Below are 13705 nucleotides of genomic sequence, written 5' to 3'. Positions count from 1 at the left end.
GACTTTATAACGTTTCTTCCCCCTGGACAACAGGCATGATGAACCGCAGGGCCTCTGCCTGGGTAAGGGACCTGTTTTGGAAGGTAATATCGTGTGATGTATGGGTACAATGTCCATTTAGAGCCACTCTTATTAAGACCCCACTTAACGTTGTTACACTGAAGAAAAAATTAAAAAGAAAGAAACAATAGAGCTCGTGATTTAAAGCACCGGAGAAAATACAGCTAGTCTTTTCTGTTTTCACAGAGTTTGAGGTGGAAGATTAGAGGGCTGGACCCTCTAGTCCGACCACAGATGAGGGGGTGGCAAGCTTTTGGTTTTGGGCTCATTTGTAAATCAAATAGAAGATGCTACAGGAACATCGTGTCTGACGAAGTTATTATTCTCCTCTCCTCGTGAAGCCTGCAGTATTTTCATATTTTCCCCAATGGGTCGCTCATAATCCTCTCAGCTTCATAAATAGCACATTATTGAATGTACACCATCAGTTCATTACCTTGAACTGGTCGAGTAATGGAAACCTGCGTAATGTCGGGGGCCTGCTGGGATAATTAACTGAGAAAAAGAACTGTGGAGCTTCAGTGATCATCTGAGGTAATGTTCTCACTCTCCAAACTGCATTTCAAAGAGAACATCACCACTGCCTCTTAAAAATTTCACCTTTTAGTCCGGCAGAGTGAGAGGGACTATTGAGCAGTGCTCATTTTCTTTTTTCTTTTATTTTGCAGTCACTATCTCCTGTGTCTTTTCGTGATGTGAGAAATCTTTTAATGTGCTAATAAAAAGTCGTGATTGTTCCGGGCTACAAGGAGATACTGTTCAACTCAGTGATTATTTCTTAGTGCGCTAATCACCGAGAAAGCCCTAGGCCCCACTAATCAGAATGTAGATATAATAAAATGTCTCCACAGACATGATGTGGCCCTGAAGTGGCTCGTTTCCCCCCTCCTTTTTCTACCAAAACAACAAGCCATGCATTAATCAATAGATTATTTGGGGCTTTTTCCTTCAAAGTGGCTGCTGTTGTACTCATTTTATTAAACTTATTCAGTCATCCTGTGAATGAGCGTCAGCTTTTAGGGGGTATACTGTTCTGAGTTAAAAGGCTCAGAATAGACAGTCAGTAATGAGATGGTTTGGTTTGGTTTTTTATTTGACATTTTCAAAACTGCCAGTACTATTATTGGTGAAGATACCATCTGAACTTGATCGCTCACGTTTCCCCATAATTAATATCTGTGTTAATAAACAGTTATGGTTTCTACGGCAGAGCTTAAATCCTACACTAATAGGTAGAAGCCACAAGGGGATCACAGATCATATCTAATTAGCTGTACCTAACACATAAGTGAAATGTTTTTATATTTATCCAGCTCTTTTAACTGCTTTTTTGCCTTCAGGTTGTGATGAGGGAAAATGTCCTTAGGGTACCATATACACAGGAACACTTAAACGAACGGTGCTACAGAGCACACCATGCTGCTCCTGTCGGGCATCATTGTGTTTCCAGAAAAGGCTCTTTGCAGCTTTTCCAGGAAAACTAGTGGGGGTAGAGTTTACATAAATGTTCCCCATAAATGTTCACTAGCAATTAGTAACCTGAGAGCTGAATGCTTAGTCATCCATTGTAAATGTCCTGCCGTTCCTTAATAAACCTGCCTGTTTAAGGCAATTATTTCATCGACTTTTGCTGAATGGCTCGTTTTTAAAAACATCAGCCTACTCTATTTCGTGTTTGGCCCTAACTGCCTGTTAACTGATGTTTGTACTAAATCCTCTTAACACTAACTTTCATCTTTTCAGGATGTTTTGAGCCCATTTTTGCCGGAAGAATGACAGACATTGACATCAATTTATAGAACATATGCCTTTCCTTCAGTGCTATCCTTCATTTGTCTCTGAGGAGTATTTGAAATGCTAGGCTGCAACCTTTGCCTTCAAAAGCTATGTCTGCCTCTATTTGAATGACGGGAATAGATTTGGTCAATTATTCATTAAGTAAGCATGAAGCTTTCTAATGTTCACTTGCTGCTTTCTTCAGCATGAGTTTTTTCTTTCTTTCTTTTTTTTTGGAAATACCCTGCAGCTCTGAGTTATCTGTTAGAGTAGAGGGATAATGAGACAGTTTCGTTCTTTTTATTTTTTTAAATTCATTACAGCTTTGTTGTTTTCATGTGTTGTATGTTGGCGTTTCATCTCTGTAGATAACTGCCGCAACCCTCAAGTAAACTATCCCTCACACTCTGGCCTGGCCCCCGTGATTGAATTAGCCTCTGCTACACTATCTCCCATGCTGGCAGTCACGGTGAATTTCACCATGTGAGACAACATGATAAAAGACAGGATTTGATTTGCATTCATGAAGCACTTAGGAAGTTCAAAGAAAAGTTGCCGAGCACAACAGAGCGCACAGAGTCCTCCCTGACACTGTCTGTTTCAGATATCACAATTTCACCTTCAATGGAAACACTGATAATATTGCATGAGGTCATTTCCCATCAATGGGCTCCCTGTCATAGAATGCTCTGGGGTTATTTTGGTGGACACGTTTTGATATGCCTTTCCCTCCTGTGGTCAGAGATTGTAAAAACACCAGCGAGAGTGTGGGATGGCTCACGTGTCCTGGTGACACAGCCTAGAGCCTAGAGCTGGTGCCACATAAAGGAATACAACAAGCAACCAATATGAGCTTTGTGCTCCAGCTGCAGGCTGTGATTCAGAATTGTCTGGAGGCTCGCTGCCAGTTACCAGAGTTATTGCCTGAAAAGAACAGTTTACTGTAGAGTGGATTTGGCTAAAATTGCTATGATGGATTGTGGTTTTGAATTGATAAGAATCTTTCAGCAGGAGCTTTGATGAATTTTCAAACTGAATACAGATTCTGGCAAGAGCATGAGCATAGAAGCAATGCATGGCATTGAATTACATACCCAGCGTAACATCACACCCCCAAGGCATATAAATATTGATCTGCGTGCGTTTCAAGGTAAAAGGCTGACATGACATGGGAGACAAGCTCAACAGAGCTTGCTCTCTAGCCCATTATTTTCTTATCTTTCCGACAACTCAAAGCTCCATACAGTGTTTACTCTTCTGACTCGCCACTTACAGAGAGGTGAGGGGAGTTGTGGGAATTAGCAGTAGACCCCTACAGATTAGGTTCAGAGCGATGTGGGTGCGTGGCACACCAGCAGAGTGGGGAGGGAAAGGAAGAGCAATCAGGGTGACAGTCTTAATTTGAACTCTGGTGTGCATAACGCCAAAACGCTAGAGGCAAAGACGCTACTCAGCACAGCCCGTCTTAAAGCAGTCATGTTTACACAGTTTAACTGCCCAGATCCTCGGATTTGCATTCATATTGGTGCATTTTCAGTTTATTTTGTCTCTCTGCGCCATGAGTGCGAGCAGCTCAGAAATGTAATGCATGATAAGAAGAGTAACCTAAAGTTCAGAGAAGACTTGTGAACGGACTGAACACATGGGAGTGCTGCATGGATAATTCCTCATAACTTGTGCGCCAGTGTTCTCGAGCAAGGCACCTCTAACTGCCGTGTTTGAAGACCGCTGTTTATTTAGAGTCTAGGGAAATGGTGGATCTGCTTTCTCTCGACTTTCTCTGGACAGGAAGCACGAGTGATTATCCTTCAGTCGAGAGAGCGGATTTATGTGGCACACCGCTCGGACGGCTGCGCGTGCTCACGCTGTGCCGCCGTGCAGAGGTTTGAGGCAGAGACCCTCCTGACCATCACACAGGGTGGGGTGCACCGAGGAGCTCCGTCCCCGTGCGCCGCCACGCCCCCGCGCTTGGCGCTGTCCGGTGCTCTAGTGCTGAACGCTGGGTGCGAACACAACAAACTGCCTGCAGCGCTGTGGGCTGCCTGCACGCTGCCGTGTTACATGGAGCCGAAAGGCGGATCTCCCAGGATGAAACAGCTTAAAGTTCCGAGGGCTCTCCTGGAAGGACCGCACCGTGGATGGCTATGAAGGAAATGTTTCTCAAGTGTGTTTCCTTTCTTTTTTAAGGATTTCCTACCAACCCCTCTGAGACACTTGGGGGTACATAACTTGCCACCAACATGATTTGGGGTGTTTTGTTATGCTGCCTTCTGACGCCAGCTGCTGGATATGAAGCCCAGGAGCGACTGCCTTTCTTCCACGGGCATGTTTTTGAGAACTCACCGCCGTGTTCTAAAGTAAACGGACTGATTATTCCGGTGAGGCGCATCACCGCGCAAAAATGGTGCCCGGTCTCCGGAACGCACTTCAAACTGTATGGAAACGGCAGTGAAGCTTTCCGAGCCTTCGCTCACCACAAGCGGGGAAGTGTATTGCTCAGAACTTCCAGGGTTTTAGACAGAGAGACTCGCTCAGAATACCTGCTGAGCTTGGGTCTGTGCTGCCAGACCTGCGCACCTGGGTCTATCGTCTTCGATGTTGCGTCGGTAAAAGTGGACGTTTTGGATACCAACGATCACAAACCGACTTTTCGCAGTGCAGACAACATTCACATAAGTTTACATGACACCACTGCCCTCCGTAGTGTAGTTTACAGGCTGGAGGCTGTCGACGCAGACAGCGGAAAAAACGCAGAGTTGACGTATATCTCTGTCCCCCAAAATGGCAGTTTCTATGTTGTCCCGAAAACAGGCGAAGTTTTACTGGTCGACTCAATCCTGGGGCTCCCTTCTAAAGTCAAATTCTGCGTTTATGCCAGAGACCACGGATGGCCCCCTCTGACCAGTAAGGCTGTGTTGGTTACTGTCGCTCCACAGCGGTGGGCGACGCGTCCTGCTGAATTAGCGGGGACAGCGAGGGCAGGGCGTTCGCCGAGGGCATTACTTGACCCTGGCTCCGTGGTTTCTCTTAACGTGTCCGAAGACGCCAGCATCGGCTCGGTCATAACGAGCTTGAGTCCCACCAGATTTCAATCAGCCAGCTACGAGTTGATTTACCCGGAGTCAGAGAGCTCTCCGGTCAGCGTGGGCCGCGACAGCGGAGATATCACAATAACCAGGAGGCTGGATAGGGAGGCAGAGCCGTTCGTGGAGCTCACTGTAAAGATTCAAGATAAAAGAGGTGCGTTGATTATTCTTCTGTTAATCGGCGCTAAACTTAGGCCATGTTTCTCCCCCACCCCCCTTTCTGTTGACTGTAATTATTTCCATTGTGGTGATGATGCCCTATTTAAACGGAATGCTTGCACATTATAAGCACATGGTAAAACTGTGCCGCCATCTGGACCCGCTCACCCCTCGTCAGAGGAGCCCCCTGAATAGGCCTGACATCTGGAGTGCATTCATTCAGGGCGGTAGGTGTAGCTGCAGCCTATAGGCTTATTCCACAGGTGTGCCACATGGCATCTATACATCCATAATCCCCATTAGTGACACACTCAGTGGAGACATTGTTAGATGGCTCTTCCAGTTATTTTGATATGGATACGATATTTAAATAATGGTGAGCGATATGGGGCACACTTGTGGCAACGAGAAGAAGAGTATTTTTTAGGTTAAAGATTTATTTTACTTAATTTTTTTTAAACTGACTGAATCACATCCTTGATTGACATAGTTTGTGACTGTGAAGATGTTTTCCGAGCTAATCCTTGCAGAGTGGCAAATCACAGCGACCCTCACTCTCTCATCTACTCACATTACCCCTCTAATCCTCCTCTCATTCACTCTCTAGTCCCAGGGATTTGAAGTAGCTCTGCCACAGTCAGGAAACCTTTCAAATATTGGAGGGAAGGTGAAAGACTTGTATGCATCAGATATTCGAGTTCTGTTTTGCTGCTCCAAAAGTTTACCGTCGAGCTTAAAAACAAGTAAAAAAAATAAAATAAAATAAGGGGATCAAATTGATTTGCTTTGTAATTGAGCTGCACAGTGAGCAGGAAACAGTTTGCACTGTTTTCATTTGAATTGCCTGCTGCTGCTTCATTGCACAGCATGTTCTGGATGGTAATTGCATGGCTGATTCGGACACATTCTTGTAAAGGGTGTCTGCAGTTTCTTTTTCTTTTTTTCCCCCCAGAACAAGCAAAAACAGTCAGAAATCTGATGCGTAACAGAATTCAGCCGCTCTAGTCTGACAGATATTCAGATCTTCCTCCATTTTACCTCTCTCACCTGCAAAACTCTCCTCTCCTGATCAAAGGCATGGCATGTCCTTTATCCTGTGACTACAGCTTGCCAGACAGAATCCTGACGGCAGTCTGGGAGGACAGGCCTTTCTTCTGCTCATCTCACTCCCAATCCTTGCATACACATATCTCTGATAGAATGAGTCCATTTTTTATTTTTAGAGGTTTCACCTAATATCCCGTGTGGTTTTGCATTAGGATCTGCTTTGGTACTGCAGCAAATTAGTGCTGTGTCTCAAAGTTAAAGGAGAGTGCTCTTGGAGACATTAGAGAAAGAAGGAGTGAGATGTTTTCTAAATTGTGTTTCTCTCTTTGTATATGTTTGTGTGCAATTATGAGGCTGGATAGTCACATGAAGACTGACCTCAGGTACAAAAACAACATTTTTAATGAGGCCCCATGCGTTGTGTCATCTTGAGTTATTTTACTTATTGAACTCTCCGTGGCACTGAGCCATCCGTGGCGCTGATGGTCACCTGCTGAATGTCAAATAGAAAGCTGTCAGACAGCAGTCTAATAAACAGATCAAACAGCATTCCAGGAAGGAACATTTAACGCTCACCTTAAAAAGAAAGAAAGAAAATGTCCGTGATGTGGAAAAATAATCAACAGCATTCTCTCACCCCAACCGGTCGCAGCAGATGGCCCCGCCCCTCCCTGAGCCTGGTTCTGCTGGAGGTTTCTTCCTGTTAAAAGGGAGGTTTTCCTTCCCACTGTCGCCAAAGTGCTTGCTCATAGGGGGTCATATGATTGTTGGGTTTTTCTCTGTATGTATTATTGTACGATCTACTGTACAATATAAAGCACCTTGAGGCGACTGTTGTGATTTGGCGCTATATAAATAAATTTGAATTGAATTGAAAAACAAGGCCATGGAGATAAATCCTAGAGCTTGAAAATGCATTTTAACAAAATGTACAAAGATAAAGTTCTGCATTACTTTTGTAATGATGCAGGTTGCTCATTGCAGCTGCAACAATGTGGGATTCCACTCTCTTGTTGTAAGTTTGTGCATGGCCTCAGTTCCCGTATATGGCTGTAACAGTACTTGTGAAAAAATCAAGTCTCTGTTCCTTTTGAGCAACACTGCTGATGTTTCCGTCTTGTTTTTTTAACCACTACTTCTATTCCCATTGCTACCATAAGCCATCGCTCGCAGATTAAATGTGTGATTTATTTATTGTTTTTACAGCTTAATGCACGCTTCGGTGGATGATTCCAAGAACACACAGGTTAAAGTCCATGTGGGACAATAAGTACTCTCTGTAATTAGCTGGGGAATGCAGATTTTCTAAATGTGTAGTGAATGTGTCCATTAACTAGTTAATGTGGCCATGAAATGCTAATCACACTGGTGTAAGGCTTTCTTATGTTAATGGATTTGCTGTGGGTACTGCCTTATGATTAGAGTCATCAGAAGAGCTGTTATTAGTGCTGTTGAAAAAGGAGATAAAAAGTCTAGTTTGACACTCTGGTTGCATCAATACCACAGCCTTTTTGTTGTAAAATGTGTAAAATGCTGCTGTTTTACTTTGGCGGTGCTGGGATATTGTTTTAGTCTGGATGGGCAGACAGACTACTGGAAATAATGACACCTATTGCTTCCTTACTGGGTCTTATCAGTCATAAAAAATAAACCAGAACATTAAAGCTAGGCTCAGATACCTTTTGTGATTTCATCCTTCTTGTGCAGGTATTCCTTTCTCAATGTCACGGCTTTCCTTTGCCAATGGAGGATTTTTCGGTACTGATCTAATACGTCACTGCATTTTCTTTGGAACAACAGCCTATCTGTGTTCTTACACCAGCCTGACCACCTTATACTCGTGTATTACCTTCAGTAACAGTTCCACCTTCCCAGATGTCAAAGCAAAGAAATCTCCAGCATTTTTGTAATTGTTCTTCCTTCATAGCATTTTCAAAGAGCAAGCAAAAACTCAGTGTACTCTATGTATGACCAGTACACATATCGCATGATAGTCTATGTGTTGTAAGGCATACTTGCAGTGATTCATTTGTTTGTTTGTTTTTTAACCAGGACTATAGCGCTCCTCTGGATGGAGATCCTTTTCATTTTATGAAATGATAATGAAAATGCATCTCGGATAAATTATTCTGGCACACTGCAGATTAGGGGAACAGTGTTTCTTGATTACTCTCAGCAGGGGTCCATCCTCACGTACATATTTACCCAGAAGAGCATACGCTTACCAAAAACTCAGCCTTTGCTCCATGCATGAGTTTACAACATGAAATGTTTGAACACTAAGCATTCTGCTTGAGTTTTTGCAGTGATGGGAAAATGTTTTACTTGGATTAATGTTGAATATTGTTTTAATTTGAGATTATCATGTAAAATTGTTTTTACTTCAGTATATAATTCGGAGCTGCTGTTTGTCATCCAAGAATATGATGACAGGGTTTTTGTCAGTTTTTTTGAAGTCTAATAGTCCACTTGGGGAACTTGTAGGGAACTTGTAGTGCAGATTACAATTAATCAGAGATACTTGTGATCTCCACTCAGGGAAACCCAGGGAAGTGCTAAGGCTTAACTTATATACCTAGTTGTTTATCTGTTCATTTATATGCACGAGTTACTGTAAGGTAAATCATTCACTGCTCTTTCCTTCTCGCACCAGCAGCAAATCTACATAGCTTTGTTGTTCTGGCTTTGCCACACAGTGCGGCACATTGTGCCACGTTAACAAAGTACCAACATCTTTTCGGGTGGAAACCCATTGATCATAACTGGAATGCTGTTGAGTCTCATGAACTCGATTGAAATTACCCTACTGATATGTAGTGCTGTGATCCCATCTCATATAATTAGTCATCGCTGTGATTGGTATTTTCTGCAACAAAAGTTAATGTAATCATCCAACATACTGTCGTGTCTGACTGCTTCCATTTTTAACAAGTTGGGACTTGTTTATTACTCTTGCTGATTTCTGAAGAAACGTCCTCGTATTACGTACCACCATCGTAGCGCCGTGGTTCATTACACCACTTACTTTTTTAATTACACCCGCAAAGTTAGGAATTACTTTCTGTTTTGTAAAAGTAAACAGTCAGAAAACATTTTTTTGCATAATCTCTTCTCATTTAATTATACTTTGCTCCAAACTTTATTTAACTCTGCAAGCAAAGCATTTTGTGCATCTCATCATCAGCATTATGTATGGCGAGTGTATGCACATAGATCAAATTAGGATCAAATTTGAGCCTTACCGAAGGCACGCAGTCAGGATTTCAGGACAAACTTTGACACTAGTCCTTCAGCTGTGTTGCATCACATTTAGCACACAGTAGCATCGCTGTGTTTATTTAAGAAGTTTGTTCTTTCTCGGGGGCCAATCAAAGCATCCTTGCTTTCTCCTTGACTAGATCCCCTGCTAATGTTGGAGAAATATTTACCTTCTAAACTATATTCAGTAGAGCAGAAATCCCCAGAGAAAACAATGATATTTTTCTGACATAGCTTCTATGTATCAAACCAGCAGTATAAGAAAAAAAGTAAAAGCAATGGAAGTAGGCCATGACTCATGACTCACAGAAAATGGTTATGTGGTGTTGTTTTGTGAAGAGGGAGTGAGGGACCTCTACAGCTTCACTTGTAAAGGATTTTTGCTGCCCCACAGAGGATGTCACTTTAGATTTGCGGTGGAGAATTTTTTCTTTTGGTTGTCCCATCTGAAGAATCCCTTTCTTTGCACCTGAGTGGGAATCTGTTAATGGTATTTGACGGGTTAGGAGGAGTATCGAGCAAGTGGTGCATTCCTTTGTGAGTTGGAATGGGGAATATTGAAGTGGTTTCTCCCGCTCCTTTGGGTATTTGTGGGAAGGGTGGCATTCAGTTTGTGGTAATCACCTCTTCTCAGCCCATTTTGTAAGAGAACTGTCTCCTGCACTCTTTCTTTTTCTCTCCTCCACCCTCGTCTTTCTTCCTGTCTCATAGTCAGCATCTTGCCTCATGCTGTCTTTAATCCAATTTCCCCTTTTCCTACTTGCCCCCGCCCCCCAGCTATATTTGCATATTCCCCTTGTGATGTGAAATGAATTGAGAAGAGATCTCATTTTTGTTTGTAATTTGTGACTGAGGGGCTGTTTGTGTAAGTAGAAAACAATTTCACAAAAAGCTGTCTGCATTTATTAAATTTCGTTAAAAATATTGCCTCTAGTGATTATGCTTGATTTCAAGGCGATCGTGAGCATGTACATATGGTTGCATGTACGTATAGATGGGGATTATTTTTCATCTACACATGTGATTCTGTAAATTTGTTTGTGTATCAGTCTGCTTCATGTTAAATCTTGCAATTGGCGTTTTGGTATCCAGATTCCCCATGGCAAAGATTCTCAGATTCATTGCGTCTGACAAATGCTGTGGAGCCATAACATGCCTGCAGCATTATATTTCTGCTCTGTGGTCTCTCAGATATCAAACGTATGTGTCTAAGCAACATCCCCACCGTCCTCTCTTCTCTACAGTCCTCTCATGTATCTGACACGAGAAAGGAAGAGGGTGTAGGTGCCGCTTTTTTAAAAAGATGGGATTAAGTAGTAAGAACAAGAGCAGAGAGAAGAAGGAAAGGAGCTCTAGTGCACATGAAGAGATATTTAATGTGGCTACAAGACATTACTTTCAGGGACACAGAAAGGTCAGGACAAACTTAAATGCTAAGGGCATGGTTACACCGCGTGGCTTTAAGATCACGAAAGTTAAGTGAGGCAAAGGTGTCAAAACCGAACATGAAATAAAAAAGAAACAGAGAAGCATGGAGGCAGAAAAAGATGGAAGAAGTGTGTAAATACATGCCAATGTGTGAGGTTGTTGCTTTCCGCACCCTTTTAAGCTTCACTGAAAATAAGTAGAGGGCAGCCAGATGAGAGACAGGGAGTTGTATACTGCTGATGAGAGGTCAGCTTGGTGAAAAATAATTGTCAGATAGTTAGAGGGCAGAAGTGAGAAACTGTTGGGGTGGCAGTAGGGGAATGAGGTGTGCATGTACTCTAGTCTGTAGTGCTGAATGGATGGCTACAGGGCACAGGGGGGTGGGGAAAAAATATAGCGCTGTGCAGCTGCGAAAAGGGCAACGTGTGCTCGTATTTGTCTGAAGATTGTTGGGGGCAAATGGAAGGAAGATGAGGAGAAAAGTATGACCTGCCCTTTGGAATGGCATGAAGAGAGAAAGCAAAGATGTTCGGTTGAACTTTTTCTCTCTCAGAACAAAGTTCTACACCGTAAGCTGGGTTATCTGCAGATACTGATCCTACTGCTGATCCTATAGCAGTGCTATCTTTAACAGAAAATTATATGTGGGACTTAGTGGGATCATTTTTACAGTGGGTAGGATGAGGGCAGAAAAGTTCTACAGCAAAATGACTGGTGCATCGAATACAAGCATCACAGGAGCACAGTGGAAAAAAGCTTGGAGGAATGGAAATCTATGCCTTTTCTAGTTGTTTCTAATGATTTTATTTTTAAAAAGTGCTCTCATGGTGAATTTTTCTAACTAATAAAAGTGGTTAAAACAATTCTGTCAGTCGTCACGTTCGCCTAATTGTTATATAAGCACCGACATGCCTTTTTTTCTCCTGCCAGTTATTTTGTTAGAGTTTTCTTTTGGATAAAATCTTTTTGCGGGGTTGTCAGAGATTTTCGATACAGAAGAACAAGATCCTCCAAGATCCAATGTATTCATTATTTGTTTTTATGCAGTTTTCTGTTAAGGATTGTTTGAAAACCGGTGATTTGGTTTGGGTAACCTAAACTGCTTTGTTTAAAGTGAGGGGAACATAACTGTCATGATTAATAATAGTAACGCTGACTCTTGTTGGAGAGAACTCAAAGCATCCAGTGTGACAACCAGAGATGGGCAGTAACGTATTACTTGTAACACGTTACTGTAATCCGATTACTTTTTTCAAGTAACGAGTAAAGTAAGGGATTACTATTGCAAAAACGGTAATTAGATTACCGTTACTTTCCCGTAGGAACGCTGCGTTACTGCGTTACTAAAACCGTGATTTTTTTTTGCGAGTATGTCTCATGACAGTGATGTAAGCGAGTGCGACGTTCGTGACAACAGCTGTGCGCAGATCAACAATGGATCATATATGGAGTGCAGGAGAGAGTATGAGCTTGCAGCGTTTAAAGCGTGGAAGTACTGACCTTACTTTAAGTTTGATTCCATAAAGAGTGACAAAAACATTAGCGTCCGTTGTGCGTGGGAAGAAAACTTCTTTTTACAGCGAAAAAAACCCCCTAAACTTCCAAGCAAGCACCGAGTGCGCTACCACGTAATGGGAAATTCACAGAGAAACTCGCGGATTCTTCCACTGACCGCTGCGGCACACCTGCACCAGGATAAACCTCCGCCTACCCTACTCCTGCTTTACAGGTGAAAATAGAGCAACAGGACTGCTAGTCTTTGATTTTATTTACTTTCTGCTGTGTTTTACTTGCATCTATTTGAAAGACTGAGTGTAAACACAAAAAAAAATTATTTTATGTGCTGGAATGTGCAGAAAATAGGTTTAAATGTTAAACAAATTTCTTCCAGTCAGAGAAACAAGTTTTAAAAAGAGACTTTTCCATTTGATTACATTTTGTATGATGGATTATGTAGAAAAAGTAGAATTGGGCTGAAAGATCTATCACTTTATCACCTATTCAGGTTGTAAATCTTGTTTTTAAAAAGTAAAGTAACTAAGTAATTAATTACTTTTGAAAATAAGTAATCAGTAAAGTAACGGGATTACTTTTTTGGGGAGGTAATCAGTAATTAGTTACTGATTACTTTTTTCAAGTAACTTAACCAACACTGGTAACAACTACAAATGAAACCAGTTACTCTCTGCTGACATAACGTTCAAGTTTTAATGGATTTTCTTTCAAATGAAAAACAAATGGAAAAAAATACTTAAAAATGGCTGCATTCACAATTTTCTCCTACAATATTGTATATTAGAAATTGGTACTTAAAGGAGTAAATGGTATAAGACTTAATAAATATTATTTATAAACATTAATAATATTAATAAATAATACGTACCACATTTTTTCCATATAAACAGTCAGTCAGTGCCCTTCTTTAGCCACAATCACCGTTTTTTGCTATGCTATTACTGACTGAAAAGTTCAGGATTTATATTTGTCTTTTTTAAATTGGGCATTGCTGAAATCGCAGGTTTTGTCTTGGAACAGCGTTTCCCCTTGAGTAAATGTAACCAGCTCAGAACTAGCTAGTTACAGAACTAGCTGTAACTAGCTTTGAATCTTGACAATTATTGACTGCCACTTACTCACTTACTGGTCTGTGAATTGGCTTCATTTTTTGGGGCAGCACGATGGTTAGCACTGTTGCCTCACAGCGAGAAGGTCCTGAGTTTAATTCTACCATCAGGTCGGGGTCTTTCTGTGTGGAGTTTGCATGTTTTGTGTTTGCGTGGGTTCTTCCTGGATACTCCGGCTTCCTCCCACAGTCCAAAGACATGCACTTAGTGGGGATAGGTTAATTGGAAACTTTTAATTGTCCATAGTTGTGAATGTGAGTGTGAATG

General features: G+C 41.9%; 1 protein-coding gene across 1 annotated transcript in view; it reads left to right on the top strand.

The window, feature by feature from the left end:
* Positions 1-3008: 3008 nt before the first annotated feature.
* LOC146382309 (neural-cadherin-like) overlaps positions 3009-13705 on the top strand; it is a 104698-nt gene continuing 94001 nt past the window's right edge. The window contains exon 1 of the mRNA XM_084932869.1: positions 3009-5076. Within this exon, the coding sequence (XP_084788995.1) occupies positions 4077-5076 (1000 nt within the window). The 5' untranslated portion in view covers positions 3009-4076. The remainder of the gene's footprint in view (positions 5077-13705) is intronic.

Source organism: Perissodus microlepis, chromosome 7 (genome assembly GCF_051167445.1).
Source record: "Perissodus microlepis isolate ML-2025 ecotype Zambia chromosome 7, ASM5116744v1, whole genome shotgun sequence".
Taxonomy (NCBI): domain Eukaryota; kingdom Metazoa; phylum Chordata; class Actinopteri; order Cichliformes; family Cichlidae; genus Perissodus; species Perissodus microlepis.
Note: the sequence above shows the minus strand (reverse complement) of the source record. Positions and strands in the feature narration are given on the sequence as shown.